Source organism: Amblyraja radiata, chromosome 21, assembly GCF_010909765.2.
Source record: "Amblyraja radiata isolate CabotCenter1 chromosome 21, sAmbRad1.1.pri, whole genome shotgun sequence".
NCBI lineage: Eukaryota > Metazoa > Chordata > Chondrichthyes > Rajiformes > Rajidae > Amblyraja > Amblyraja radiata.
In genome coordinates, this window is record NC_045976.1 from 26,069,954 (window position 1) to 26,096,937 (window position 26,984).

The following is a 26,984-nucleotide window of genomic DNA, read 5'->3' on the forward strand; positions in this document are numbered from 1 at the left end:
TCCTTTCCGGGTCAGATGCTCCATACCTCAGCTGATGCCGGTAGATTTCTGTCCCATATTTCTTCATCTTTCTTAGCGTTGTTGCACCTTGAAGAAAACCCAGGACCCTGAGATTGCAGCTTCACTCGGCCTCATTTGAAAAATGCGGTGGCAAAGTTTGGACCACAGGGGACATCAAGAGAATCAATTTTTGAATCAGAAATCTGTCAGATATTACTTCTGTTAACCATATAACCATATAACAATTACAGCACGGAAACAGGCCATCTCGACCCTTCTAGTCCGTGCCGAACACATAATCTCCCCTAGTCCCATATACCTGCGCTCAGACCATAACCCTCCATTCCTTTCCCATCCATATAACTATCCAATTTATTTTTAAATGATAAAAACGAACCTGCCTCCACCACCTTCACTGGAAGCTCATTCCACACAGCTACCACTCTCTGAGTAAAGAAGTTCCCCCTCATGTTACCCCTAAACTTCAGTCCCTTAATTCTCAAGTCATGTCCCCTTGTTTGAATCTTCCCTACTCTCAGTGGGAAAAGCTTTTCCACGTCAACTCTGTCTATCCCTCTCATCATTTTAAAAACCTCTATCAAGTCCCCCCTTAACCTTCTGCGCTCCAAAGAATAAAGCCCTAACTTGTTCAACCTTTCTCTGTAACTTAGTTGCTGAAACCCAGGCAACATTCTAGTAAATCTCCTCTGTACTCTCTCTATTTTGTTGACATCCTTCCTATAATTAGGCGACCAAAATTGTACACCATACTCCAGAATTGGCCTCACCAATGCCTTGTACAATTTTAACATTACATCCCAACTTCTATACTCAATGCTCTGATTTATAAAGGCCAGCACACCAAAAGCTTTCTTTACCACCCTATCTACATGAGATTCCACTTTCAGGGAACTGTGCACAGTTATTCCCAGATCCCTCTGTTCACCTACATTCTTCAATTCCCTACCATTTACCATGTACGTCCTATTTTGATTTGTCCTGCCAAGATGTAGCACCTCACACTTATCAGCATTAAACTCCATCTGCCATCTTTCAGCCCACTCTTCCAACTGGCATAAATCTCTCTGTAGACTTTGAAAATCTACTTCATTACCCGCAACCCCACCTATCTTAGTATCATCTGCATACTTACTAATCCAATTTACCACACCATCGTCCAGATCATTGATGTACATGACAAACAACAGTGGACCCAACACAGATCCCTGTGGCACCCCACTCGTCACTGGCCTCCAACCTGACAAACAACCATCCACCATTACTCTCTGGCATCTCCCATTCAGCCACTGTTGAATCCATCTTGCTACTCCACCATTAATACCCAACAATTGAACCTTCTTAACCAACCTTCCATGAGGAACCTTGTCAAAGGCCTTACTGAAGTCCATATACACAACATCCACTGCTTTACCCTCATCAATTTCCCGAGTAACATCTTCAAAAAATTCATGAAGATTAGTTAAACATGACCTTCCAGGCACAAATCCATGTTGACTGTTCCTAATCAGACCCTGTTTATCCAGATGCTTATATATATTATCTCTAAGTATTCTTTCCATTAATTTGCCCACCACTGACGTCAAACTAACAGGTCTATAATTGCTAGGTTTACTCTTAGACCCCTTTTTAAACAATGGAACAACATGCGCAGTACGCCAATCCTCCGGCACTATTCCCGTTTCTAATGACATTTGAAATATTTCTGCCATAGCCCCTGCTATTTCTACACTAACTTCCCTCAATGTCCTAGGGAATATCCTGTCCGGACCTGGAGACTTATCCACTTTTATATTTCTCAAAAGTGTCAGTACTTCCTCTTCTTTGATCCTCATAGTTTCCATAGCTACTCTACTTGTTTCCCTTACCTCACATAATTCAATATCCTTCTCCTTGGTGAATACCGAAGAAAAGAAACTGTTCAATATCTCCCCCATCTCTTTTGGCTCTGCAGATAGTTGGCCACTCTGACTTTCTAATGGACCAATTTTATCCCTCGTTATCCTTTTGCTATTAATATAGCGGTAGAAACCCTTTGGATTTACTTTTACCTTACTTGCCAAAGCAACCTCATATCTTCTTTTAGCTTTTCTAATTTCTTTCTTAAGATTCTTTTTACATTCTTTATACTCCTCAAGCACCTCATTTACTCCATGCTGCCTATAACTATTGTAGATCTCCCTCTTTTTCCGAACCAAGTGTCCAATTTCCCTTGAAAACCATGGCTCTTTACAATTTTTACGATTTCCTTTCAACTGAACAGGGACATAAAGATTCTGTACTCTTAAAATTTCACCTTTAAATGTACTCCATTTCTCTTCCACAACTTTCCCATAAAACAAACTGTCCCAATTTACTCCTTTTAAATCCTTTCACATCTCCTCAAAGTTAGCCTTTCTCCAATCAAAAATCTCAACCCTAGGTCCAGTTTTGTCCCTCTCCATAATTATATTGAAACTAATGGTATTGTGATCACTGGACCCGAACTGTTCCCCAACGCATACCTCTGCCACCTGACCCATCTCATTTCCTAACAGGAGGTCCAGTACCGCCCCTTCTCTAGTAGGTACTTCTATGTATTGTTGCAAAAAACTATCCTGCACACATTTTACAAACTCCAACCCATCCAGCCCATTTACAGAATGTGTTTCCCAGTCTATGTGTGGAAAATTGAAATCTCCCACAATCACTACCTTGTGCTTACTACTAATATCTGCAATCTCCTTACATATTTGCTCTTCCAATTCTCGCTCCCCATTTGGCGGTCTATAATACACCCCTATAAGTGTTGCTACCCCTTTCCCATTTCTCAGTTCCACCCAAATAGCCTCCCTAGACGAGCCCTCTAATCTATCCTGCTGTTGCTGGCCAGTGAAATAATTTGCCTTGATTTAAAACTGGAAAAGTGCCAAAAATTGAATGGAATTGCAAGGCTATTATTCTTTAAAAAAATTGAGTGGGCACTAGACACAAAGATCGAAACTTATTCCATGGAGATAAAATGTCAGATCTGTTTCCCTGAAGCTTATATCATGCTTACAATTTCCTGCCTCTGACGGTGTTTTACTGAACATGATTTACATTTTGCCGAACTTGTTTGATGACTCAGAGATAGCGAGTGCTTGTCACTCTGGATCCATCAGTTAAGGATTCAGTTAAAGTTCAATTTCCATAGACCCACTCGGTCTTCAAATGAAAAGCAATGACATCTCACAGTGCTCTGCTATCAGAATGCAAAATCAGAATGGTAGCAAGTGAAATGTTTACACAGATGGGTTGTCAATTGATTTACTACAACTATATTTTCTTATATCTGGAAAAATACCGAATGAGTGGAAAAACTGAAATTGAATTGTAGAATCATCCAGTACAAAAACAACCATTTGTCCCATCATGCCCATGTTGGCCAATATGGCCTAGTTTTATTATACCTTCTGAAGAAGGGGCCTGACCCAAAACATCACCTACCTATGTTCTCCAGAGGTGCTGCATGACCTGCGGAGTTACTCCAGCACTTTTGTGTTTTGTTTTGTCAACAAGTATATACAGTTCCTTGTGCATATGATTTGCTTATATTACTTCATGGCTTGTTGTTCTGGAGTCTTGTACATTATGGTTCTTCATATGGTCACCTTGGTATCTTTTAATTGTGGTGAGAGTTTCAGCCTCCAGGACCTTTCAAGCAGTGAACTCCAGGAACCTTCAGCACAAAAGTCTTTCCCTTAACTCCATCTGCAGCTGCGTGCCTTGTTACTGAATTCTCTGCTATCGAAAATGGTCTCTGCTGTCCATCCAGTCTGGGATCTCATTTCATCCATCTCGGTGCACATCCAGTGACCTTCTGAACAAAGCAACCCAGCAGTCGAGCAGTCTTTCTGTAATTCTCCAACAACATCTTTGTAAATCTCCAGAGGAACTTCAGCATCTGTGGAGGCTGACGTTTCTGGTCGAGACCCTTTATCAGGATTGAGATTGACCTGTTTTTACAAAATGTTAAATGGTCAGCTCGACATAGATTACAAGACCTACACCAAACCCAAACTAATTAGGAGCAGACGAGGGCATTCAACCCAATTTGTGATCCCAGCTACAAAGACAGATGTATACAGCAATTCGTTCTTCCCCCGCACAATTAAAGCATGGAATAATCTCCACCCAACTATAGTTACCCATCCAGATGCAACTAAATTTAAAGTAGCTCTTTCTTCCCAATAACCCTTTCTGGCTTAAGCCCTCCCTTCACCACCTCCAGTTTAAATTCCATTTGGAATATTTTGGAGGACCAAGAAACCAAGAACCAAGATCCGTAGATGAGAGATAAAGAAATGATTACAATGGGTGAGACAGGGGCTGGTAAACTAGTAATTTTAAATTGACAGCAGAGATGTGCAGTTGCTACAGAAACTGTTTCTACCTCCTTTGGATGTCCATCTACCATGATGCCCATTTCTCCGGTGAATGGATCTGCATAAACATGTCGTAAGTCAAAGTTTGTTTGCCTCTGGTCAGTAGCTGAGAGGAGCACTGGTAAATATTCTTCATTGAGTATGTATTTGAACGTTCACCCTATTCATTCCCCTGGTACTCATGTGGCATTCAAGGGCTGTGAGGGATCTTTCGTCTAGATTAGCAATCAAATCATCAATCCAAATGTGGGTGTTTTAGATTACCTTTCTCAGGTTCCCTGATACCTGCAACCTGTGCACTTCCTCATCTTTCACCTCCTTTACCTACATGCTGTAAGGTACATACTGTACTGCGAAGATCAAAGGAGTAGCAGTCTGCTTAAGATGAATTTGGAATACTGCCAAGTTCGGCACAAAATATGTCCGTGAACTTGACCAATATAAGTGATCCAGCTAATTTCTTGATGCTTTTGACCTCTCTCTGATCTTGCTTTGCCTTTTATAACCACTCAGCCTATGAAACTTGATCCTTGTCCTGGGCCAATTATGAGAAGAAGTCTTGCTTTGCTTTCACCACATCTCATTCTAACTTTACCTATTGTTTGGAGTATTGTGTTTAATTTTGTTCACCCTGCTATAGGAAGGATGGCATTAATCTGGTAAAAGAGCATGGTGAAGATTTACGATGATGTTGCCAGGTCTTGAGGATCTGATCTATAGGGAAAGATTGAGCAGGCTAAGGCTTTATTCCTTGGAGTGCAGGAGCCTAAGGGATGATCATACAAAGGTGTATAAAATCATGAGGGGAATTGACAGGGTGAATGCACAAAGTATTTTACACAGGGCAGGGGGGATCATGAACCAGAGGATATAGGTTTATGGTTATAGGGGAAAGATTTAACAGAAACTTGAGGGGAAACGGTTTCACTCAAAGGGTAATGGCAGGGCTCTCGCTTAACTTTTTTCCCCTGTTGCCAGCCGGGCAATCTTGGCTTTGTAGGTTGCCAAATGACAGTTTAGGTGGTCATTTAAGATGGCTTGCATGACGCGTGCGATAATGTGCTCAGACGAAGCGCGTTGTTACCAGTCGGAATTATACTCAATGAAGCATTCACATATTATTTCTGCTTCAAATAAAGTCACAAACTAAACATTCACCAATCAAGACATGATATATCCCACAATGACATGCAGCAAAATTATAAGACAGTATCTCAACTCTTTTTACACATTGTAATGAATGCAATTTCGGTGGGCGGCGCGACTCTCGTCAGCAGCGGCCTCTGCAGTCCGTCTGCGTTTTTTATTATTTTATTATTTTATGTCTATGTTTTTATGTAGTTTTTGTTATTTTTTGTTGGGGTATGTGTGTGGGGGGGTGGGGGTGGTGTGGGGGGGTTGGGGGTAACTTTTAAATCTCTCCCTGCACGGGAGACCCGACCTTTTCTTTGTCGGGTCTCCGTTGTCGTTGGGGCTGCAACGAGGAGCGGCCTCCAACAGGAAGACCGGGAGCTGTGGTGCCAACTACTCACCTCACCGTCGCGGAGCTGGCCGAGTCCAGAGCGGGTGGAGCTGTGGTGGACGCTGCTGCGACCCGACCCCCGGAGATTCGGTGGCAGCAACTGCGGGTTTGGCGGGCGGCACCGGGAGCCCGCGGGTCCCTGGAGGGAGTCCGCTTTTCAGGGCTCCCGCAACGGCGACTTCTCCCGCCCGAGTTGCGGGGTTGAAGAGCTCCTGGAGCGGGGCCTACATCACCGCCCCGCGCGGCTTGGAATGGCCGCGGGAGTTTGCGAGCGCACGCCGGGGGCTCTAACACCAAGACCCAGTGTGCGACCTTGCATCACCCGGCGTGGCTTTAATGGCCACGGGACAATTCGCCATCGCCCGCCGGGGGCTTTGACTTTGACTCTGACATCGGGGGGGAGAGTGCAGTGGAGAGATAAGTTTTTTTGGCCTTCCATCACAGCGATGTGATGGATGTTTATGTAAATTATGTTGTGTCTTGGGTCTATTTGTTTGTAATGTATGGCTGCAGAAACGGCATTTCGTTTGGACCTCAAGGGGTCCAAATGACAATAAATTGAATTGTATTGTATTGTATTGTATTGTATTGTATTAGTTCTTTCCACTTCCAAACAAAAATGTGGTTGGATTATTCAGCGTATGATCAACCTGTGCCAATAAATCCGGGAGCATGGTAACATATATGCGTACGTATAGTTGTGAATGTTGCTCATTAAATAACTACAGTACTGATACTCCATATTAAGAGCATTGATTGGCCGTTAAAATGAATTCTGTAATAACGTGTCAACGGTAGCAGTGACAATCGAACACTGCGGTTTTAATGTTTCACGTGTTCACAATTTAATTAATCCATCTTCATGGATTAAAACAAATAATAACATTGGGAATTAAAACACATTTGATTGAATTCCGTTATCAAACATAGTCAATATTCGCTCTGAAGATATTTCCAGGACAATAGGGTCAGGGAGGGGGGTGTGTGTGAATCAGTGCGGGGTGGATAGATGGCGGGGGGGGGGGGGGGGGGGGGGGGTTAGAAGGCAGTCGGTGCAGAATGATGGATGGATTGAGGCAGGTGAATTAGTACGTGTTGGTTGAAGTAGGTAAAATTGTGAGGGGAGAGCACGGGGATGTCAGTGGTGTTGAATGGGGGGGATCAGTACGGGATGGATGGGGGTAGACAAAAGTGCTGGAGAAACTCAGTGGGTGAGGCGGCATCTATGGAGCGAAGGAAATAGGCAACGTTTCGGGTCGAGGCCCTTCTTCAGACTGTTCCCCCCCATTCTTCTTGAATGGGAGGATCAGTACAGGATGGATGGGGGTGGAGATCAGTGCAGGATGAATGGGGGGGGGGCGGGGTCAGTACAGTGTGGATCAGAGGGTCTGTGCAGGATGAATGGGGAATCACTACAGGATGAATGGGGGAAGGTGCAGGGTAAATGGAGGGTGGGTCAGTATGGGATGAATGTGTGGATTAGTACAGGATGGATGGGGATTAGTACAGGATGGATGGAGGAGATGCAGGATGGATGGGAAAGGGGTAAGAACATGGTGAATTGGGGAACCAGTGTAGGATGGATGGGTTTGGGGGGGCGGGGGCGGCAGCAGGAGAATTAATGCGAGGTGGATAGGGTGATCAGCGCAGGATGAATAGATTGGGGGGGAGGGGAGCACGGGGATGTCAGTGAGGACTGAATAGAGGCGGGAATGGGGATCAGTGCGGGATGGAGAGGAGGGGTCCCAGGATAAGGGGTGGAGGGGGCGTACAAGAGAGAGAGAGAGAGAGAGAGAGAGAGAGAAGGAGGGTGAGGTGTGGAGGAGGGAAGGTCAGCGCTCCTAGGACAACATCGCCCCGCTGCCTTGGCCGTTGGGATTTCCTCGCCACCGCCTCCCTCCTCCGCCAGCCACAGCAAGGTGTGGGGCCGAGCGGTGCAGCTCAAAGATCCTATAGCTATAGTATCTATGGTGCAGCTGCTTCAGAAGTATCGGAGCGAATGACGGGCCCCGCACAGCGGCCGCGACAGCGGCTCCATCTCCTCCTCCTCCCTGATAGCGGCCGCTGCTTGCAAACCCGCTAACGGCGATAACTGCTTTCAAACCAAACCCTCCCGCACGCCGAGGCCTCCCCCTCCCTCCCTCCTCCTGGCCTCGGCGTGCGGGAGGGTTTTTTTTAAAGCGCCGTTAGCGGATTTGCAAGCAGCGGCCGCTATCAGGGCTGGCGGGTGCGGAAGGAGGAGGAGATGGAGCCGCTATCGCGGCCGCTGTTTGGGGCCGTCATTCGCGCCGACCCTTCGTCACCCCACACCTAGTATCTTTCTCACGCAATACAACCGTCACCGCCGACACAAAACGTCGCGTTCCTTTTCTCCTGAGATGCTGCTTGACCCGCGGAGTTACTCCAGTTTTTTGTGTCTATCTTCGGTACAAACCAGTATCTGGCTGCCAAGCCGGGCAAAATGACGGTGTTTAGTTGCCCGGCGGCGCTTTGAGTGGCCAATGGCACCCGGGCAACCGTTAATTTCGAGCCCTGTAATGGGTATATGGAACAAGCCTCTAGAGGAGGTAGTTGAAGCAGGTACTATAACGGCATTTAAAATACACTTGGATAGGTACATGGATATGGAAGGTTTAGAGGGATATAGGCCAAACGCGAGTAAATGGGACTAGCTTAGATGGGCATCTTGATCGACATGGACTAGTTCTGCTGAAGGGCGCATTTCCATATTGTGATTCTATATGCCTCTCACCTTCAACTTTTCCCCAGTGTAGGTGAATTAGTGCTTGAACATCATTGTACCATCAGGGCAATATGACTTGATCCACTAGTGCTTGCACAGTCTACGTAGTTGTGGAATGGTTACGTTTCTAGGCCAGCAGGCAGAGCTCCAATCCAATGATCCAGAGCAATGGGTTCAAAACAGACAGTTGTAGCTGGAGAATTTAAATTCACATAATTAAACAAATCCAGGTCATTTTTAGTAAAACGCTAATACCATCAGTAATAGTGGCAATGGAACAGCTGAATTGTCATGAAAACTCATCTGCTTCCCTCCTGTCCATCCTCTTACCCAGCCTTGCCTGCATTGATTCCAGACTAGCCGATCTTGCAGACTATAATCTTGACAATAATCTCTTAACTAGCTCCTCGGTTCAACGGTAGTTACGGATGGACAATGAACAATAGGATTGCCAGTAATGCTCACAAACTGGGAATGAATAAATAGAAACAAAAAGCAATGTATTTACAGTAGGACACTACTGTCTTTGTGGTTCGTTTACATTTCTGCCCAGTCAGCTTTGTACTGCTTGGTGGTTGACTTTGTCTTCCTTGGTTCTTAATCTCAGAAGTGTACTGAAAGGGCTTTCTCATTGTGCGACCTGAAGCAAGACCTAACAAGATTTAACATCGTGGGAACCTTCTGCGATAGCAGTACGGCATTCGTGGACCACCGAGGACCTCCGTGGCGCTAACGGCAGGTAGTCGTGTGACTTGGTAAGGTCGGGAGAAAATTCAAACATTTTTGAATTTCTCCAAGAGTGTCTTGAGCAGCGTTGCAACATTGTATGGACGCAGATGCCAGTGCGATATCCGTGCGATATCCGTAATGACACTTGCGAATACCGTGGGAACTCCTGCGAACGGTAAACCCGGAAGCTGGACAGAAGGGACATAAGGTGAGTAAAAGAGGTGGTCTCAATATCGCCAATGGACCATGTGTCCATCGAGGACGTCCCACCTAATTGTCATTGTTTGAGAATCTTTTTCACAGTAAGACTTGCAGAGATGCCTCTCAGAAAATCGCAAAGAAAGGGGTCAAAGAAAGTCGGAAAGTTTTTAGCCATGCAGGTAAATGAGGAGGAAACTCAGCAAGAGAGACAGGTGGAGAGGCAAGAGGAGATGCCAGAGATACCACTGCCTGTGGGCTCCTTGGAGCAGGGAGAGGGTGATCAAGGTGGATTTGAGATTGCCTCCCCAGTAGCTGTTGCCTCCACAATATTCTCAGCAGACGAGAACATAAAGGTTAGATGGCAGAAGGTAAAGCCATATAACTTCAACAGGGAACAAGAGGGTGAACTGGTGGAGTGGTACCAATTCAATGAGATTCTCTATGACAAATCCAGAGAGGATTATAGAAATAGGGAGAGAAAGCGCAACCTGCTGGAGACGAAGGCTGCTGAGTATCCCCGGTGCTCATGTGAGTAACTATAACAATATATTAGTTTATGTACAGGAGAACAATTTAATGTTATCCATGAGGTCTCCGTTGAAACATGGGCTTAACCCAGTGAGACTTCCTCTATATTATCTTTTTAATTAATCTCACCCTTCTGCCTTCACGCAAGCGTTTTCGATGCACATGTTGCGCTAATGCATACAGCGCGTCAATGAAAATAACAACCAGCCTGTACTCGAACCAACTTTGTATAGGCATGTCTGCAAATGAGACAATTCTACGAACGGAGGATATTTATATAGCGTGTGAAAAAAAAGTGACATCATTTGTGCCACGTGATTAACTACACTACAGTCCACGATGTTCATTCACGATTAACGGGAAAGATCGGGAGACGGACAAGTCAGTCGCACAAATGACAGAATTGCCGAGTACCGTGGGAACTCTTTATCGTGGGAACACTTTATCGTGCGGAACTCGTGCTGGACCACGACCACTTCACTCGGGTGACATCTTGCTTCAGGTCGCACCGTGAGAACTCGCCATTAGTATCAGACATGATCAGGGATCCCGGGAACTGAGATTCAGACAGCTGAACTGATACTCTTCAGGAATACAACAGTGTCTGTGGAATTGAAAGCAAACTATTTACAGATATTTGGATAAAGCAGGGCAGTGGCTCATAGAGTCCATGAACATGGAGATGGGGCATTCTGCCCATCATGTCCATGCCAACCAGTGGGTACCCATCCACATTAATCCATCTTTCAGCACCACCTGGCCCATAGCCTCCTAACTTGATAACTTAACCAAGAAACAACCATGGTCAATTGATTTAAATTGACTTTCTCTGTACTATTTGTATCCATTATACCACTTTGATACAATGATGTAGGGGGTTGTAATAGTTCTGACAAGTTGCTCACTGTGATAAATCATTTTAGGAACAAAAGTGATGAACTATGGCATACGTATAAAATTGTGAATTGCATTAATGAAAGATTTGTCTTCAAGTGTCAGCAGCACCTTATTAATGGAAGTAGTTAAAATGTAAATTTGCAATATTGTAATATTGTCGGATATTATAGAATAATACCCCTGTCCCACTTAGGAAACCTGAACGGAAACGTCTGGAGACTTTGCGCCCCACCCAAGGTTTCCGTGTGGTTCCCGGAGGTTTTTGTCAGTCTCCCTACCTGCTTCCACTACCTGCAACCTCCGGCAACCACCTGCAACCTCCGGGAACCGCACGGACACCTTGGGTGGGGCGCAAAGTCTGCAGAGGTTTCCGTTTAGGTTTCCTAAGTGGGACAGGGTCTTAACAATGCAGTTGTTCAGTGACTGAAGTTACTGGGCCAGCAGTCAGTCTTCTGAAGCATTGATCCAAATATGTGACTTCAAATCTAGCTGGGAAATTTAAGTTTAATCTATTTAACATTTTTTAACATTAAACATTTTAACATTAAATTTAACATTAACTTTGTCCATGAAAATGTTGTAAAAACCCATCTGGTTCACTCATGAACTTCAGGGAAAGAAATGGCCTGCATGTAATTCAAAAACAAACCAACCTTTTTGCCCATCTACGTCAATGTCACTTGTCCACGTTAGGATGGCATCCATCTATATTTTGCCTATTTAAGTGTCTGTCTAAATGTCTACTACACATAATAATTGTCTTTGAACATCCCACCCTCATTTCCAGTACATTCCAGATATCAGCTGTCAAAATAGAAAACAATTAGAGAAATACAATAAATGCTGTGAATGCTAGCAATATGTTATTAAGTGAGTGAAAAAAACTATCCAGAGCACCTTCCGATCCTAATCAGGGCTAATTCTGTAATTCTTTGTATTGGTTACCAATCATTAAATAACCATCTGAACAAGCAACTAGTGACAAAGTAACATAAGCGAACTAGCAGTTCGTTAACTACAATTATAACCCAGTTAGATCGTAAGACCATGAGGCATAGGAGCAAAATTCGGCCCATCAAGTCTAACCTGCCATTCTAGCGTGGCTGACCTATTTTTCCCTCTCAACCCCTTTTTCCTGCTTTCTCCGAGTAACCTTTGACGGCCTTACTAATCAAAAACCTGTCAATCCCCACTTTAAAAATACCCAAGGTCTTGGCCTCCACAGCCTCTCTGTGCAATGAATTCCACAGTTTCACCACCCTCTGGCTGATGAAATTCCTCCTCGTCTACATTCTAAAGGTAAGTCCTTTTATTCCGAGGCAGTGCCCTCTGGTTCTAGACTCTCCCACTACTGGAAACATCCTTTCCACATCCTTCAATTTATCATCAGCAGCACTAACCACGATAATGGATTGCACACAAAGGAGCATAAATCCCTTGTTTCATCAAGGTTCAGCCAGTACAAAGTCGGGTTCTTCGTTGAATTCTTTGGGTTTGTTGATATCGATTTAATCAGTGCTTTCCCCAGGCTCAATCTTCTGTTTACTTTTCAGCATCGCCCTGGGTGGATCTAACAAAGTCTGCCAACAGGATTGATCTGTACGATGTCCGGAGAAGACCATGGTGAGTAGAAATTTACACACATTCTTGTCTCTCCTCAATACTTCATGTTTATTTACAATGAAGGGAACATTGAGGGAATAAAAAAGAATAAAACTAGCATTTGTTGTGGGTTTTACGAGACCGTTCTGAGCGCCGATGCATGGCAGTGGTGCGAGTTGCTTTGAGGATTTGCTGAGCCAACACAGCAGGAAGCAGCTTAACTAATGTGTGCAGACACAGGAAGAGTTACTAAGTGCATAGTTGAGTTCAGTAGCTCTGCTGTGCTTTTATTTAGTTTACTGCAACTCTATTTCAGGGAAGTGAAAACAGTATAAAAATGTACTCAAATCAATTGTGCGGATTTTATTTAAGCCTTTAATTGTTACAAGACATTGATTGATTCACAGTGCACTTTCATTCTGGGTCAAGATGTCAATATAACGTGATATAGTACCCAGCCATATAGCATAGGGGGCTTTGGTTCAATTCACTTAATTATATCATCTCTGTTGAGCTGGCGGTGAGCAGCATCCCTTTGTGTCCCGTAACAAAGGAGAATAACTGTGTGGCAGGAATGTAAAAGATTTTATTTTAAACTTCTCCAGGAATTAAAACTGAAGGCATAAAAGCAAACTTGCACCATTCAATGAATATTCTATGTTGAGGCAAACAACAAGATGCTGCTTTTACAAAGCTATTTCTGATATTACCTTTAATTCTTGTGTCTGTTCCTCACCTGAACTTATTGGCTGATAAAGATGTATGCCCTCACTCTCCTTTATCTGACACTTTGGGCCATTAATACTCCGTGGATGATGGAAATGTGTATGTCCTCCGCAGAATTGTAAAATATGCTTAAAATGTAAAAATATCACCACCCTTCCCCCTTACCCTTCGGACAATGCCAGTCCACATATTGCATTTACTTGGGTGTACATTATGTCATTTTCCCCAGCTGTGAGGTGGGGCAGTTAATGAACAGAGGGGCCTTTCCCATCACTTGGCAACAACCAGCAACCAAAGTCTGAGCCTCGATGAGCAATGGTTACTTTGGGCTTTCACCTCCCCCCCTCGTGGACAACTGGTTCAACATCATTTATTGTGGCCTTACTGTAATGAAAATCTTGTAAATAATGAGAATAACTTGGACTTCAAAGAAATTAATGCTCCGCAACTCATTAATGTTTCATCAATTTCAGTTTGTGGACTCCTCCATTCAAGATAGTTGGTTGATTGAAGGGTTGATGGGACATCTACAAATCCATGGTGTTGTGATTGACTATCCTTTGCAATTAAAACACAAAGTACGTGCTATAACTTCAGGATAAGCGCTCAACTAAGAAAGCCAAGACCAAAGCCAAAGTATTATTTAACTATCTAACTAAATATACTAACTTACATGATCAGTCGGTGAACTTGCCCCGGGGGAGGTCACAGGTAACTGCACTGATGCACTGGAAGCAAGAATTAAACGGGCTTGTGGAGCAATTGACTACTTCCTCTGAAGACGATGGAAAGAAAAATTGAATCCTGACTAGGTTAACTAAAGGAAGGAGGAAATGGAGGATGAGCAGGGAAGAAAATACATATTTCAGTCACGTGGGGGAGAAGAATAACATTGAAAATTGATAAAGGGGATAATGAAGGTACAGTTGGTCAGGGGAATGTCCTGCATGCTGTTCTGCCAGTTAATTTGAGGTTTACGTGGGTGGAATTGGAGAAATGTCTGGGCATCATCCATTAATTAATACATTGCTTGCAGCTCAGTATGTTGGGAATGCCAATCAAATATAATGAATGGTGCACTCAGGCCTCCTGAGTCTCTCGTCTCTGCACCACACTATCATGTTCTGTGGTCTTCGAGGTGCTCAATGGATTCTTTTTTTATTCTGCATTTCCACGAAGCATATAAATCTTATGCAAATTGCCAAAGAATTGGGAGCAGAAAGGGCTGACCTAGTCATTTTAATTGCACAGCATGTTGGAACACATTAGAATAGCTGCGGTGAAGGAATATCACATTTAATTCCAGTGCTCAAATGCAGTTTTGAGTTATTTGATTAAACATCTGTTTTTAAACCATCTATATCTGTATTATCCCTGCTCCAACGGTTTTAGAAATTGGAATTTTCTGGCCGTACGATGGAATGCGCATTCGAGGCAATGAAGCTGATTGGTGATAGCTCTTCATTGCCATTAACTGTGATACTAAGTTAAACGCATACATCTCGGGCACTGCACAAGATGGAAATGATAAACAGCAGAATGTAGCACGACATATGAGAAGTGGGAAGCTGCCTTTGAAATCCTGCGTTGGTTTATCTTGGAATGTGTTCTGAAGGGTTGAGATCTCTCTTTGTGGAAAAGCATTGGCTGACAGTTTCATCTTAAAGAGCTGACATCTTGGGAAGATTGCAAAGGCTTGACCTGGGCTCACACGAGCAATATTGCTCTTCAAGTAACAACATTATCGGAGGGAAAGATGCAATTTATTTGAATTTTTTCCGAAGATATTTGATTATCATGTTTGTTACAAGTACACATATGCTACTACTTGACAATCTCATACACACAATCGATAGGAGTGTAGCAAAATTATTTTCCTTCACAACTCTCATAATAAACAGGCAGAGCTAGGCAGAGAGAAAGAGCCACTATACAGAGAAAAATAACAATGTTAAAATGTCAAGTAAAATTGATCTGATTGGGGCGAAAGTTCCACTGGGTCCTCATTCGTATTTAGGGCTGTCAACCGTGTTTCAATGTCTAGGTGTCTCCTAGAATGAGACCTGGAAATTTCAGGCACTGTTATTCTCTGATCACAGAATGTAGATAGTTTATATTTACTGTCTTAGCTTTTGCAAGCACTTTATTCTAAATTTTAATAGATAAACAAATGAAATGTGGATGAAATTTCAGCATCAATTCTCAAAGGCAAATCATATATTTGGACATGATCAGGACTGAAAAAAAAGTTGGTAGGAAATAACAATGTGGGAGGTGAGTGAACTTACCTCAAACAGTTTAAATGGTGCTCAAAAGTGCTCCATTCATCAGGGGCACAATTTAAATTATAAACACATATCCTTTTGAATTTGATCTGAAGTATGTTATTATTTTCTTGTGCTATTCCTGTATATTCTGAATAATATTCAAAGCTGGTTAAGAGAGAAGCTGCAAATAAAGGAACAATAATTAAGTATGGAGGAAGGAACTGCAGATGCTGGCTTAAACCGAAGATGGACACAAAGTGCTGGAGTAACTCAGCGGGACAGGCAGCATCTCCGGAGAGAAGGAATGGGTGATATATAACCATATAACCATATAACAATTACAGCACGGAAACAGGCCATCTTGGCCCTTCTAGTCCGTGCCGAACACTTACTCTCACCTAGTCCCATCTACCTGCACTCAGACCATAACCCTCCATCCCTTTCCCGTCCATATACCTATCCAATGTATTTTTAAATGATAAAATCGAACCTGCCTCCACCACTTCCACTGGAAGCTCATTCCACACAGCTACCACTCTCTGAGTAAAGAAGTTCCCCCTCATGTTACCCCTAAACTTCTGTCCCTTAATTCTCAAATCATGTCCTCTTGTTTGAATCTTCCCTACTCTCAATGGAAAAAGCTTATCCACGTCAACTCTGTCTATTCCTCTCATCATTTTAAAGACCTCTATCAAGTCCCTCCTTAACCTTCAGCGCTCCAACGAATAAAGACCTAACTTGTTCAACCTTTCTCTGTAACTTAGGTGCTAAAACCCAGGCAACATTCTAGTCAATCTCCTCTGTACTCTCTCTATTTTGTTGACATCTTTCCTATAATTTGGCGAGCAAAATTGTACGCCATATTCCAGAATTGGCCTCGCCAATGCCCTGTACAATTTTAACATTACATCCCAACTTCTATACTCAATGCTCTGATTTATAAAGGCCAGCACACCAAAAGCTTTCTTTACCACCCTATCTACATGAAATTCCACCTTCAGGGAACTATGCACAGTTATTCCTAGATCCCCCTGTTCAACTGCATTCCTCATTTCGCTACCATTTACCATGTACATCCTATTTTGATTTGTCCTGCCAAGATGTAGCACCTCACACTTATCAACATTAAACTCCATCTGCAATCTTTCAGCCCACTCTTCCAAATGGAAGGAATGGGTGACATTTCGGGTCGAGACCCTTCTTCAGACTCAAGAAGACTCAAGAAGTCTGAAGAAGGGTCTCGACCCGAAATGTCACCCATTCTTTCTCTCCAACAATAATTAAGTTATAGAACCAATCATTAAAAATGACTGTTAGCGGATGAAGTTCAGATTCAATTGAAGGAGTTTGTCAGTGTTGGGCTTCTTAATGACTGCAAGCAGAAAATAAAACTGCCTACACTTTAGACAGGTGAATGCCATAGGGTTTGGTACTTAGATAAATTATAGGTGATGCTATGCACTGCTTTTGGCACAAGTACTTTGTGGACATGCACCTTACCATTCAAGTGCAAATGCATATGCACTCATTTGAAATTGATTTTAGTACCATTAATGAGCAGCAATTATAAATACATCAGAACAGCTATATGTATTGCTGAGCACTCATATCCTGCACATTTCTGAATGGCAGCTACGATCGTTTCAAAAAGGGATGGTCTCGGAAGTTAGACATGGTTTCACCAGTTAATTATCATTTCTGTGCACTGAAATGTGGCAAAAGTGTTGCTAGTATCTCTCAGATATATTTGCCACTAAAAGATTTTCTTGTTTCGAAGGTAATTCTAAAGGAATGTAATGTGTTACATTGTTAGAATTGTCCTTTGAGATTGTCCAAATTATATTTCTATTTCTTGAAAGAATGAATTGGATTTTTGACACCCTTCACAGAATGGTATTTGTTGATATGATTCAGAAACTGACAGATTTTGCTGAAAGTATAAGAAAGCATTGACAAGAGGTGCAGGTACTTCACATCGAACAAACTGAGTGATGGACATAAAGTCTATCCATGGTGTTCTTCCAACTGTCTGCTGCTTTTGTTGTTGTTGCTTGTGTCATCCTGCACCAGCACTCAGCTTTTGCCTGGTTGCACAAAATCATAGTCACCTGGTTCAATTCTGAACCCACTCAGTCATAGGAAAAGTCTTCTGCAGTGTTCTTACTGTGTTCCCACGGTCTTGGCCTGGCTTCCTCTTATTTTGCACCTGATGCCCATCATCTGATAACACTGACTCAGTTTCAAGTGTACATTAGCAACTCCCAGTCCCACCCCCCACCACTGCTCCTCTCGACCACTCGACTGCCTCTGATTCCCCAGACTGCTGGATCAACATTGAATTCTGGAAGAGAAGAACATTTTTCCAGCAAAATATTGGGAAGACTACAGTTATTTTCTTTAGAACTGTTACAAACTCCACTCCCTCCCCATTTAATCTGTACTTTCTCCGATAGGTTGCTTGCAGCCTTAGTGCTTTTGTTAACTCGAGATGAGTTTTGGTCAACATATCTGCACTGACACTGTGACTGGACTGCACTGCCAAGCCTCAATTCATCTGCTATTAATACTCTCTTCCATACCCTTGTTATCTCTAGGCTTTATTCCAAGGGAGTCTACATTTTCCTACCATGGTTTGCTCACTGTAAACTAATGTCATCTTAAACCCAGCGTGGAGCATAAAGAAACGGAACCGTGACCAGCCCGACACCCAGCCAGCACTCCAGAGGCTGCCCTGCCCTTCAGTAAGATCATGGCTGCTCCTGTGTGTATATTAGACAATAGACAATAGGTGCAGGAGTAGGGCATTTGGCCCTTCGAGCCAACACTGCCATTCAACGTGATCATGGCTGATCATCCCCAATCAGTACCCCGTTCCTGCCTTCTCCCCATATCCCCTGGCTCCGCTATTTTTAAGAGCCCTATCTAGCTCTCTCTTGAAAGCATCCAGAGAACCTGCCTCCAGCGCCCTCTGAGGCAGAGAATTTCACAGACTCACCACTCACTGTGAGAAAAAGTGTTTCCTCGTCTCCGTTCTAAATGGCTTACTCCTTAAACTGTGGCCGCTGGTTCTGGACTCTCCCAACATCGGGAACATGTTTCCTGCCTCTAGCATGTCCAAGCCCTTATCAATCTTATATGTTTCAATGAGATTCTATCTCATCCTTTTAAACTCCAGAGTGTACAAGCCCAACTGCTCCATTCTCACATCATATGACAGTCCCGCCATCCCGGGAATTAAACTTGTAAACCTACGCTGCACTCCCTCAATAGCAAGAATGTCCTTCCTCAAATTAGGGGACCAAAACTGCACAACTCTGTACAACTGCAGAAGGACCTCTTTGCCCCTATATTCGATTCCTCTTGTAATAAAGGCCAACTTTCTTCACTTTCTTCACTTTCTTCACTGCCTGCTGTACCTGCATGCTTACTTTCATAGACTGATGTACAAGGACCCCCAGATCCCGTTGTACTTCCTCTTTTCCCAACTTGACGCCATTTAGATGGTAATCCGCCTTCCTGTTTTTGCTACCAAAGTGGATAATCTCACTTTTATCTGCATTAAACTTCATCTGCCATGCATCTGCCCACTCCCCCAACCTGTCCAAGTCATCCTGCATTCTCATAGCATCCTCCTCACAGTTCACACTGCCGCCCAGCTTTGTGTCATCTGCAAATTTGCTAATGTTACTTTGAATCCCTTCATCCAGATCATTGATGTATATTGTAAATAGTTGCGGTCCCAGCACCGAGCCTTGCGGTACCCCACTAGTCACTGCCTGCCATTCTGAAAGGGACCTGTTAATCCCTACTCTTTGTTTCCTGTCTGCCAACCACTTCTCTATCCATGTCAGCACTCTACCCCTAATCCCATGTGCCCTAATTTTGCCCACTAATCTCCTATGTGGGACATTATCAAATGCTTTCTGAAAGTCCAGGTACACTACATCCACTGGCTCTCCCTTATCCATTTTCTGGTTACATCTTCAAAAAATTCCAGATGATTAGTCAAGCATGATTTCCCCTTCGTAAATTCATGTTGACTCGGACCGATCCTGTTACTGCTATCCAAATGTGCGGCTATCTCATCTTTTATAATTGACTACAGCATCTTCCACACCACCGATGTCAGGCTAACTGGTCTATAATTTCCCGTTTTCTCTCTCCTGCCTTTCTTAAAAAGTGGACAACATTAGCTACCCTCCAATCCACAGGAACTGATCCTGAGTCTATAGAACATTGGACAATTATCACCAATGCATCCACGATTTCTAGAGCCACTTCCTTAAGTACCCTGGGATGCAGACCATCAGGCCCTGGGGATTTATCAGCCTTCAGTCCCATCAGTCTATCCAACACCATTTCCTGCCTAATGTGGATTTCCTTCAGTACCTCCGTCACCCCAGATCCTCTGGCCACTACTATATCAGGAAGATTGTTTGTGTCCTCCTTAGTGAAGACAGATCCAAAGTACCTGTTCAACTCATCTGCCATTTCCTTGTTCCCCATAATAAATTCACCTTTTTCGGTCTTCAAGGGTCCAACTTTGGTCTTAACTAATTTTTTCCTCTTCAGATACCTAAAGAAGCTTTTACTATCCTGCTTTATATTCTTGGCTAGCTTACCTTCGTACCTCATCTTTTCTCCGCGTATTGTCTTTTTGGTTATCTGTTGTTCTTTAAACATTACCCAATCCTCTTGCTTCCCACTCATCTTTGCTACGTTGTACTTCTTCACTTTAATTTTTATACTGTCCCTGACGTCCCTTGTCAGCCATGGTTGTCCCTTTCTCTCCTTGGAATCTTTCTTCCTCCTAGGAATGAACTGATCCTGCACCTTCTGTATTATTCCTAGAAATGCCTGCCATTTTTGTTCCACTGTCATGCCTGCTAGTGTATCTTTCCAGTCAACTTTGGCCAGTTCCTCCCTCATGGCCCCATAGTCCCCTTTATTCAACTGCAACACTGACACCTCTGATCTACTCTTCTCCCTCTCCAATTGTAGATTAAACCTGACCATGTTATGGTCACTGCCTCTTAATGGCTCATTAACCTCGAGGTCCTTTATCAAATCCGGTTCATTACATAACACTAAATCCAGAATTGCCTTCTCCCTGGTAGGCTCCAATACAAGCTGTTCAAAGAATCCATCACAAAGGCACTCTACAAAGTCCCTTTCTTGGGGTCCAGTACCAACCTGATTTTCCCAGTCTACCTGCATGTTGAAATCTCCCATAACAACCACAGCATTACTTTTGCTACATGCCAATTTGAGCTCCTGATTCAACTTGTGCCCTATGTCCAGGCTACTGTTTGGGGGCCTGTAGATTAGTCCCATTAGAGTATTTTTACCCTTACAATTCCTTAGTTCTATCCATACTGACTCCACATCTCCTGTTTCAATGTCACCCCTTGCAAGGGACTGAATTTCATTCCTCACCAACAGGGCAACCCCACCCCCTCTGCCCACCTGTCTGTCTTTTCGATAGGAGGGATACCCTTGAATATTCAGTTCCCAGCCCTGGCCCTCTTGCAGCCATGTCTCAGTAATTCCCACAACATCATACTTGCCAGTTTCTAACTATTGTTTCACTTCCTTCATCCATCATCTCTGCACTTGCTGTCTGTATTGTATCGATTCTAGATTCACATTTTGGCGTAAAAATCTCTCGAAGGCCTTGCCCCATCCTGTCTTTGAAATCTCCTTCACTCCTATAACCCTATTGAGGGTTGTAGAGGTTGTGTTACCATACACATCCATCTTCTTTTCTGCAATTGATGACCTCTAGATGCCTGACTTTAATTGCTGACTTGATTTGACTGCACCTTAAATGACTTTGACCCAAGGCTCTGAACCTCCTTTTCTTACTTTCCTACTTTTGTAGTTTCCTTTAAAACCTGAACTTTGTAATCAATGTTTTGCTCATCTGACAAAGGTGGCCCGATGTCAAATTGTGATTCACTGTTCTGTTCTGTTAATTGCCATGGGATGTTTGCAGTGCTCAGGGTGCTATGAAAATAGAGGTGCCTGGTGCTGTAAATCCTAACATAGGTATCAAGCACTTCTTTTTGTGCTCATGTTAGAGATACTGAGGGTATTTTTCTGCGGTAGGTCCTCAGGGACTCTCAGAATGGCGTTTCCATCCCTATTCTCCAGATCTCAGATGGGTGATGGGGCCAGGATCAGAGCAGCAGACTCTGCCATGGGTGTGATGGCAGCTGGGTAGAAGATGCAATGCTGAGGCGTTGGTCAGGCTGTATTTGGAATACTGTGAGCAAATGTGGGCCCCATATCTGAGGAAGGATGTGCTGCCTCTGGAGAGGGACCAGAGGAGGTTTACAAAAATGATTCCAGGAATGAGTGGGTTAGCACATGATGGACGCTTGATAGCACTGGGCCTCTACTCACTGGAGTTTAGAAGGTTGAGGGGGGGGGGACCTCATTGCAAATTACCAAATAATGAAAGGCATAGATAGAGTGGATGTGAAAAGGATGTTTCCACTGGTGGGAGAGTCTAGCACCAGAGGTCATAACCTCGGAATTAAAGAGCGCTCCTTTAGAAAGGAGGTTAGGAGGAACTTCTTTAGTCAGAGGGTAGTTAATCTGTGGAACTCAATGCCACAGAAGGCTGTGCAGGCCAAGTCAGTGGATATTTTTAAGGCAAAGTTAGACGATTTCTTAATTAGAACGGGTGTCAAGGATTATGGGGAGAAGGCAAGAAAATGGGATTAGAAGGCAGAGATCAGCCATGGTTGAATGACAGAGTAGACTCGATGGACTGAATGGCCTAATTCTACTATAACTTGTGAACTTGTGCAGGAGCTTTGGGAGGTCTTGTGCTCCTTCTGCCAATGTGGCTGGACTTCCTGATGGTCAATTAACCACCCCCCCTGACATCAGTCTGAAGAAGGGTCTTGACCCGAAACTTCACCCATTCCTTCTCTACAGAGATGCTGCCTGTCCCGCTGAGTTACTCCAGCATTTTGTGTCAACCTACAAACCCACACGTTTCTGTGACGTGGGATAAATCTTGAACACCTAAGGGTAGCCCTTGCAGTCTCAGGGAGAACTTGCTAACTCCGATAGCATAGGAGATCAGGACTGAACCCGGATTTCTGGCACTGTGACACATGAGCACCATTAGCCTCACCACTGCAAGAAAAGTCAGGAGTGGCATCGGGTCCAGGGCTCCTCATAGGCAGGTAGTAGGGTTCAGATGTCAGATTGGGGTTTGGGATGGGAGTGACCATGATCCAAGTTTTGAAGGGAGACACAGATCAGGAACATGGTTCCTTACCCTGAGGGGGTGCCCGTGGCACACAAAGGGTTGCTTGATCAGAACCCAGGTGCAGAGAGGTTGTTGTATCAATATCTTGCTGGACCTGATGAACCATTAATGCATTTGCTACATCAACATTTTGAGTATGGATTGGAATTGACACCATGATATGTGTTACTGAAATGGAAAAGATATCATCCACAGAGTGATTAACTACTGGATGGATCCACGTTGCATTTCTAATGTGCCTGGTTTCTTTCCCACTGAGGAAAAACAGTGGCAACCTTCCAATTTCTCGGCCCACACTTTCTTCCTTAACCATCTGCATTGGCATTAATCACTTTTTTCCTCCAGTGCATTCTATAAATGAACTAAGCAATGGCATCCTTGGTGTCAACTTGATTAAAACCCCAGGCCTTGGCTCTTGCAGCAGATTAGTTCATTCCGCCCAAAGTGCCCGCTGTGTCTTTATAAAATCTACTCAATGAATGCCAGCCTATGTTCTTTCACTGCAGGCACATTATTACATTATTATGCTTTGTTCAAACAAGATATGCTTCTGCATTGCCTCTAAAATTTGATACATGAACAAGACTGGAAGTAAACAATATTACCCCACATGCACCCCCAAGTAGTCGTACTATGTTTAAAGTGATTTTGATGTACTACCTCTTGTTCTAAAGTTAGTGATCGCTCACTGATTTGTTTCATTTCACAGGTACATTCAGGGAGCTGCTTCACCCAAGGACATGCTGATTCTTGTAGATGTGTAAGTACTATCGAAGTACAGCAGAATATTGTAGTTGGTACTTTTCTTGTGGAAGTTAAAATGTCTGACAATTTCTTTGCTCTCTTTTCCATTATGAAAAGGAGCGGCAGTGTCAGCGGACTGACATTGAAACTAATTCGGACGTCGGTTTCCGAAATGCTGGAAACGCTCTCTGATGACGACTATGTGAATGTGGTTTCTGTGAGTATTTACAGCAGTCAGTTGCATTGAATTGCCCGTGTGATAACCTGCTATGGTATTTGTGGCCAGCAAATCCTTTTACAGGAGCACAGATAATCCTGCCTCATAATCCCAGCATGGAAGCCACACGCAAAAGGACAGGAGGTCATGGATTGAACCCTCAACCACACTTGAGCTCTACAGTTGTTGCTCTAACATATCTTCCCAGTTGTCACTGCTCCCGACCCCAACGACCTAAATCCCTATCACTACATCTAAAGTCTACAATTCAACACAATGCTGAAGGCATGAAAATAGTTGCAGCAGAAGCTCTGGAAAGAGCATGTTTGAAGGAATAAATAATATTTTATATATAATTCTGCACACAGTTTTAAATAGAGTCAATGCAGAGTAAGAAGCATGTCATTAACTGGTGTCAAACTGTGCTCTGTGGGAGGTCTTAATTATATCCAATATGTGAATCAGCTCCAGGGATCGCTCAGCAGTTTTGATTAAATAAAACATTTATTTTTGAAGTAAATACATTTGGCAGGTTGGATTGAATTGTTTTTCTCATGCACATTTGTGTCTTCCAAGATAATACATTCTCAGGGGTAGCATCCAATATGTGGCTGCAGGGAGAAAAGCCCTGTGCCACACAGTTTAAGTGGTGGTTTGGGCATCATATGAGCCCAACGGTGACCATGTTTGCCATTGTTGTCATTGATCGAACATTTAAAACTTTGTCTAATGCAGCAAAGAGTTACACCGAAAGCCACCTGTTGGAACATACACAAGAGACTGGTTGAGGTTTAGATTTATTATTGTCACGTGAACAGCGGTACAGTGGAAACCTTTGTTTTGTATGCGACCCAGTCAGATCAGATAATGCTATATATAAATCCCATTAAGTTAAACTCGTACAGTAGGTAAAGCAAAGCGGAAGATTCAGAGTGCAGATTATAGTCCTCATTGATGGGTACTATTCTCGGGTGATTGATGGTCGGCGTGGACTTGGTGGGCCAAAAGGCCTATTTCTACGCTGTATCTCTAGACTAAACTAAACAGATACAGTGAAAAGCTTTTGTTGCAGGCTATCCAGTTAGCAGAAAGAAAATGCATGAATACAATTGAATTGAATAAACGTTATTATCCAAGTATGTATACATACAAGGAATTTGCCTTGCTCGCAAGTAACAACACGATATACAGTAGACAATTAAAAATGAAATATTATAATTTAAACATGTGAAGAATGAAATAAAATACCAGGGCAAAAGGAAGCTACAGAATTTTGGCTGTTGAGTAGAGTTACTGCTCATAGAAAAAAGCTGTTTTTATGTCTGGCTGTGGCAGCTTTGACAGTCCGGAGTTGCCTTCCAGAGGGAAGTGATTCAAAGAGTTTGTGGCCAAGGTAAGAGGGGTCAGAGATGATCTTTTATTGCAGTCGTTGGTGTATAGAGAGTAAAGGAGAGGGGAGAATACACAGCCTTGCGGTGCTCCTATGCTGAGGGTCTGCTGGTCCGAGATGTGCTTTCCTAGCCTCACATGCTACTTCCTGTCTGCCAGGAAGTTGGTGATCCACTGACAGAGGGGTTCAGGCACAGTCAAATGGGAGCCATTTTTCAGTGAAAAGATACATGATGAGGGAATAACGTGTAGTGCAAGGTAAAGCCAGCAACGTCTGATCAGGGAACGTCCGAGGGACACCGAAGAGGTAGAGGTAAATAAAAGTGCTGGAGAAACTCAGCGGGTGCAGCAGTATCTATGAAGCGAAGGAAATAGGCAATGTTTCGGGCCTATTTCCTTCGCTCCATAGATGCTGCTGCACCCGCTGAGTTTCTCCAGCAGTTTTGTCTACCTTTGATTTTCCAGCATCTGCAGTTCCCTCTTAAACAGGTAGAGGTAAATGTCCAACTTGGCTTCTGACAGAACGGCTGCTCCTCTCAAACCCTGCTTTACTTTATTTCCATGGTGGATGACAACAATGTAGTAGGAAGGAACTGCAGACGTTGGTTTACACCGAAGATAGACACAAAGTCCTGTAGTAACTCAGCGGGACAGGCAGCATCTCTGGAGAGAACGAATGGGTCCATCCAGAGGCTCAGTCTGAAGAAGGGTCTCGACCCGAAATGTCGCCCATTCCTTCTATCCAGAGATGCTGCCTGTCCCGCTGAGTTACGCCTGCATTTTGTGTGTATCTTTGCTGGATGACAACAAAGCAGCAGTAAATGCTTTGCTCCTTGCAGAAATTAATGCTATTTGTGGAGTGAATCCAATTGTTGCATTTGCTGGATTCACTTTAGGCGGGAAGGTAAAAATGAATAATTATCATGTCTCTTTCTTTAAGTCCAAGCTAAGAAGTGACGACAGCACATCCTTCAAGCTAAGATGGCATTTAACTTATTAGTGTTTTATTCTTTGATTAGCTGCGGTAATTGTCCCATAAAATTAGTCAATCTCTTTATCTGAGATCTGCGATAGAGGTTTCAGGGCATTTGTAAAACACAGTTGATGTGAAATCTGCTTCTCTGGGATATCTGTAGGATTTTGATTCCTTTGCAGTAGATTTTGTTTCCATATTCCTTCGTGAATTAATGAGTGTGTTGAATCATATTCTCCATTTCCATTGTAGCTTATGCACTGCAGGAGAAGTGTCACAAATTGAAAACTAATCAGCAGATTTAGATAAATCCCCAGCACGTTACCTCTCCTCAATATACCATGATATATATTCAGATATTGTCTTTATTGAAACATTGAAAATAATTAGACATTTTTAGTATTTGGCTTCAGTGGATTTATACAAAATTAACATCAATTAATTTGTTATAGTTGCCCTGTTTTTTGACCTGGCAAGAACATTATCAATGTACTCTGTGGTGATTTGCCTTGTTGGAGACAAATAACTTGTACACGCATTCAAAGAGAATGCAAACAGTTACCAATTCTTCCAATTTGTCTTTTTACAATGTTTTTTTTCCATATATACAGTCAAAACATAATGGAGTGTTTTATCCTGAACGTACCCATAGAATGTGGACACCTACACACCAAAACATATACTATTACTAATGTAATGTAGATATTAAGATCATAAGATCATAAGTGATAGGAGCA

At 43.3% G+C, this 26,984-nt stretch overlaps 1 protein-coding gene across 9 annotated transcripts in view; it reads left to right on the plus strand.

Annotated features, from left to right (window-relative positions):
- cacna2d1 (calcium voltage-gated channel auxiliary subunit alpha2delta 1) overlaps nt 1–26,984 on the plus strand; it is a 515,041-nt gene that overhangs the window by 299,389 nt on the left and 188,668 nt on the right. For all 9 annotated transcript variants that reach the window (XM_033039801.1, XM_033039800.1, XM_033039804.1 and 6 more), the window contains 3 exons: nt 12,598–12,667; nt 23,634–23,684; nt 23,786–23,885. In XM_033039801.1, the coding sequence (XP_032895692.1) occupies nt 12,598–12,667; nt 23,634–23,684; nt 23,786–23,885 (221 nt within the window). The remainder of the gene's footprint in view (nt 1–12,597; nt 12,668–23,633; nt 23,685–23,785; nt 23,886–26,984) is intronic.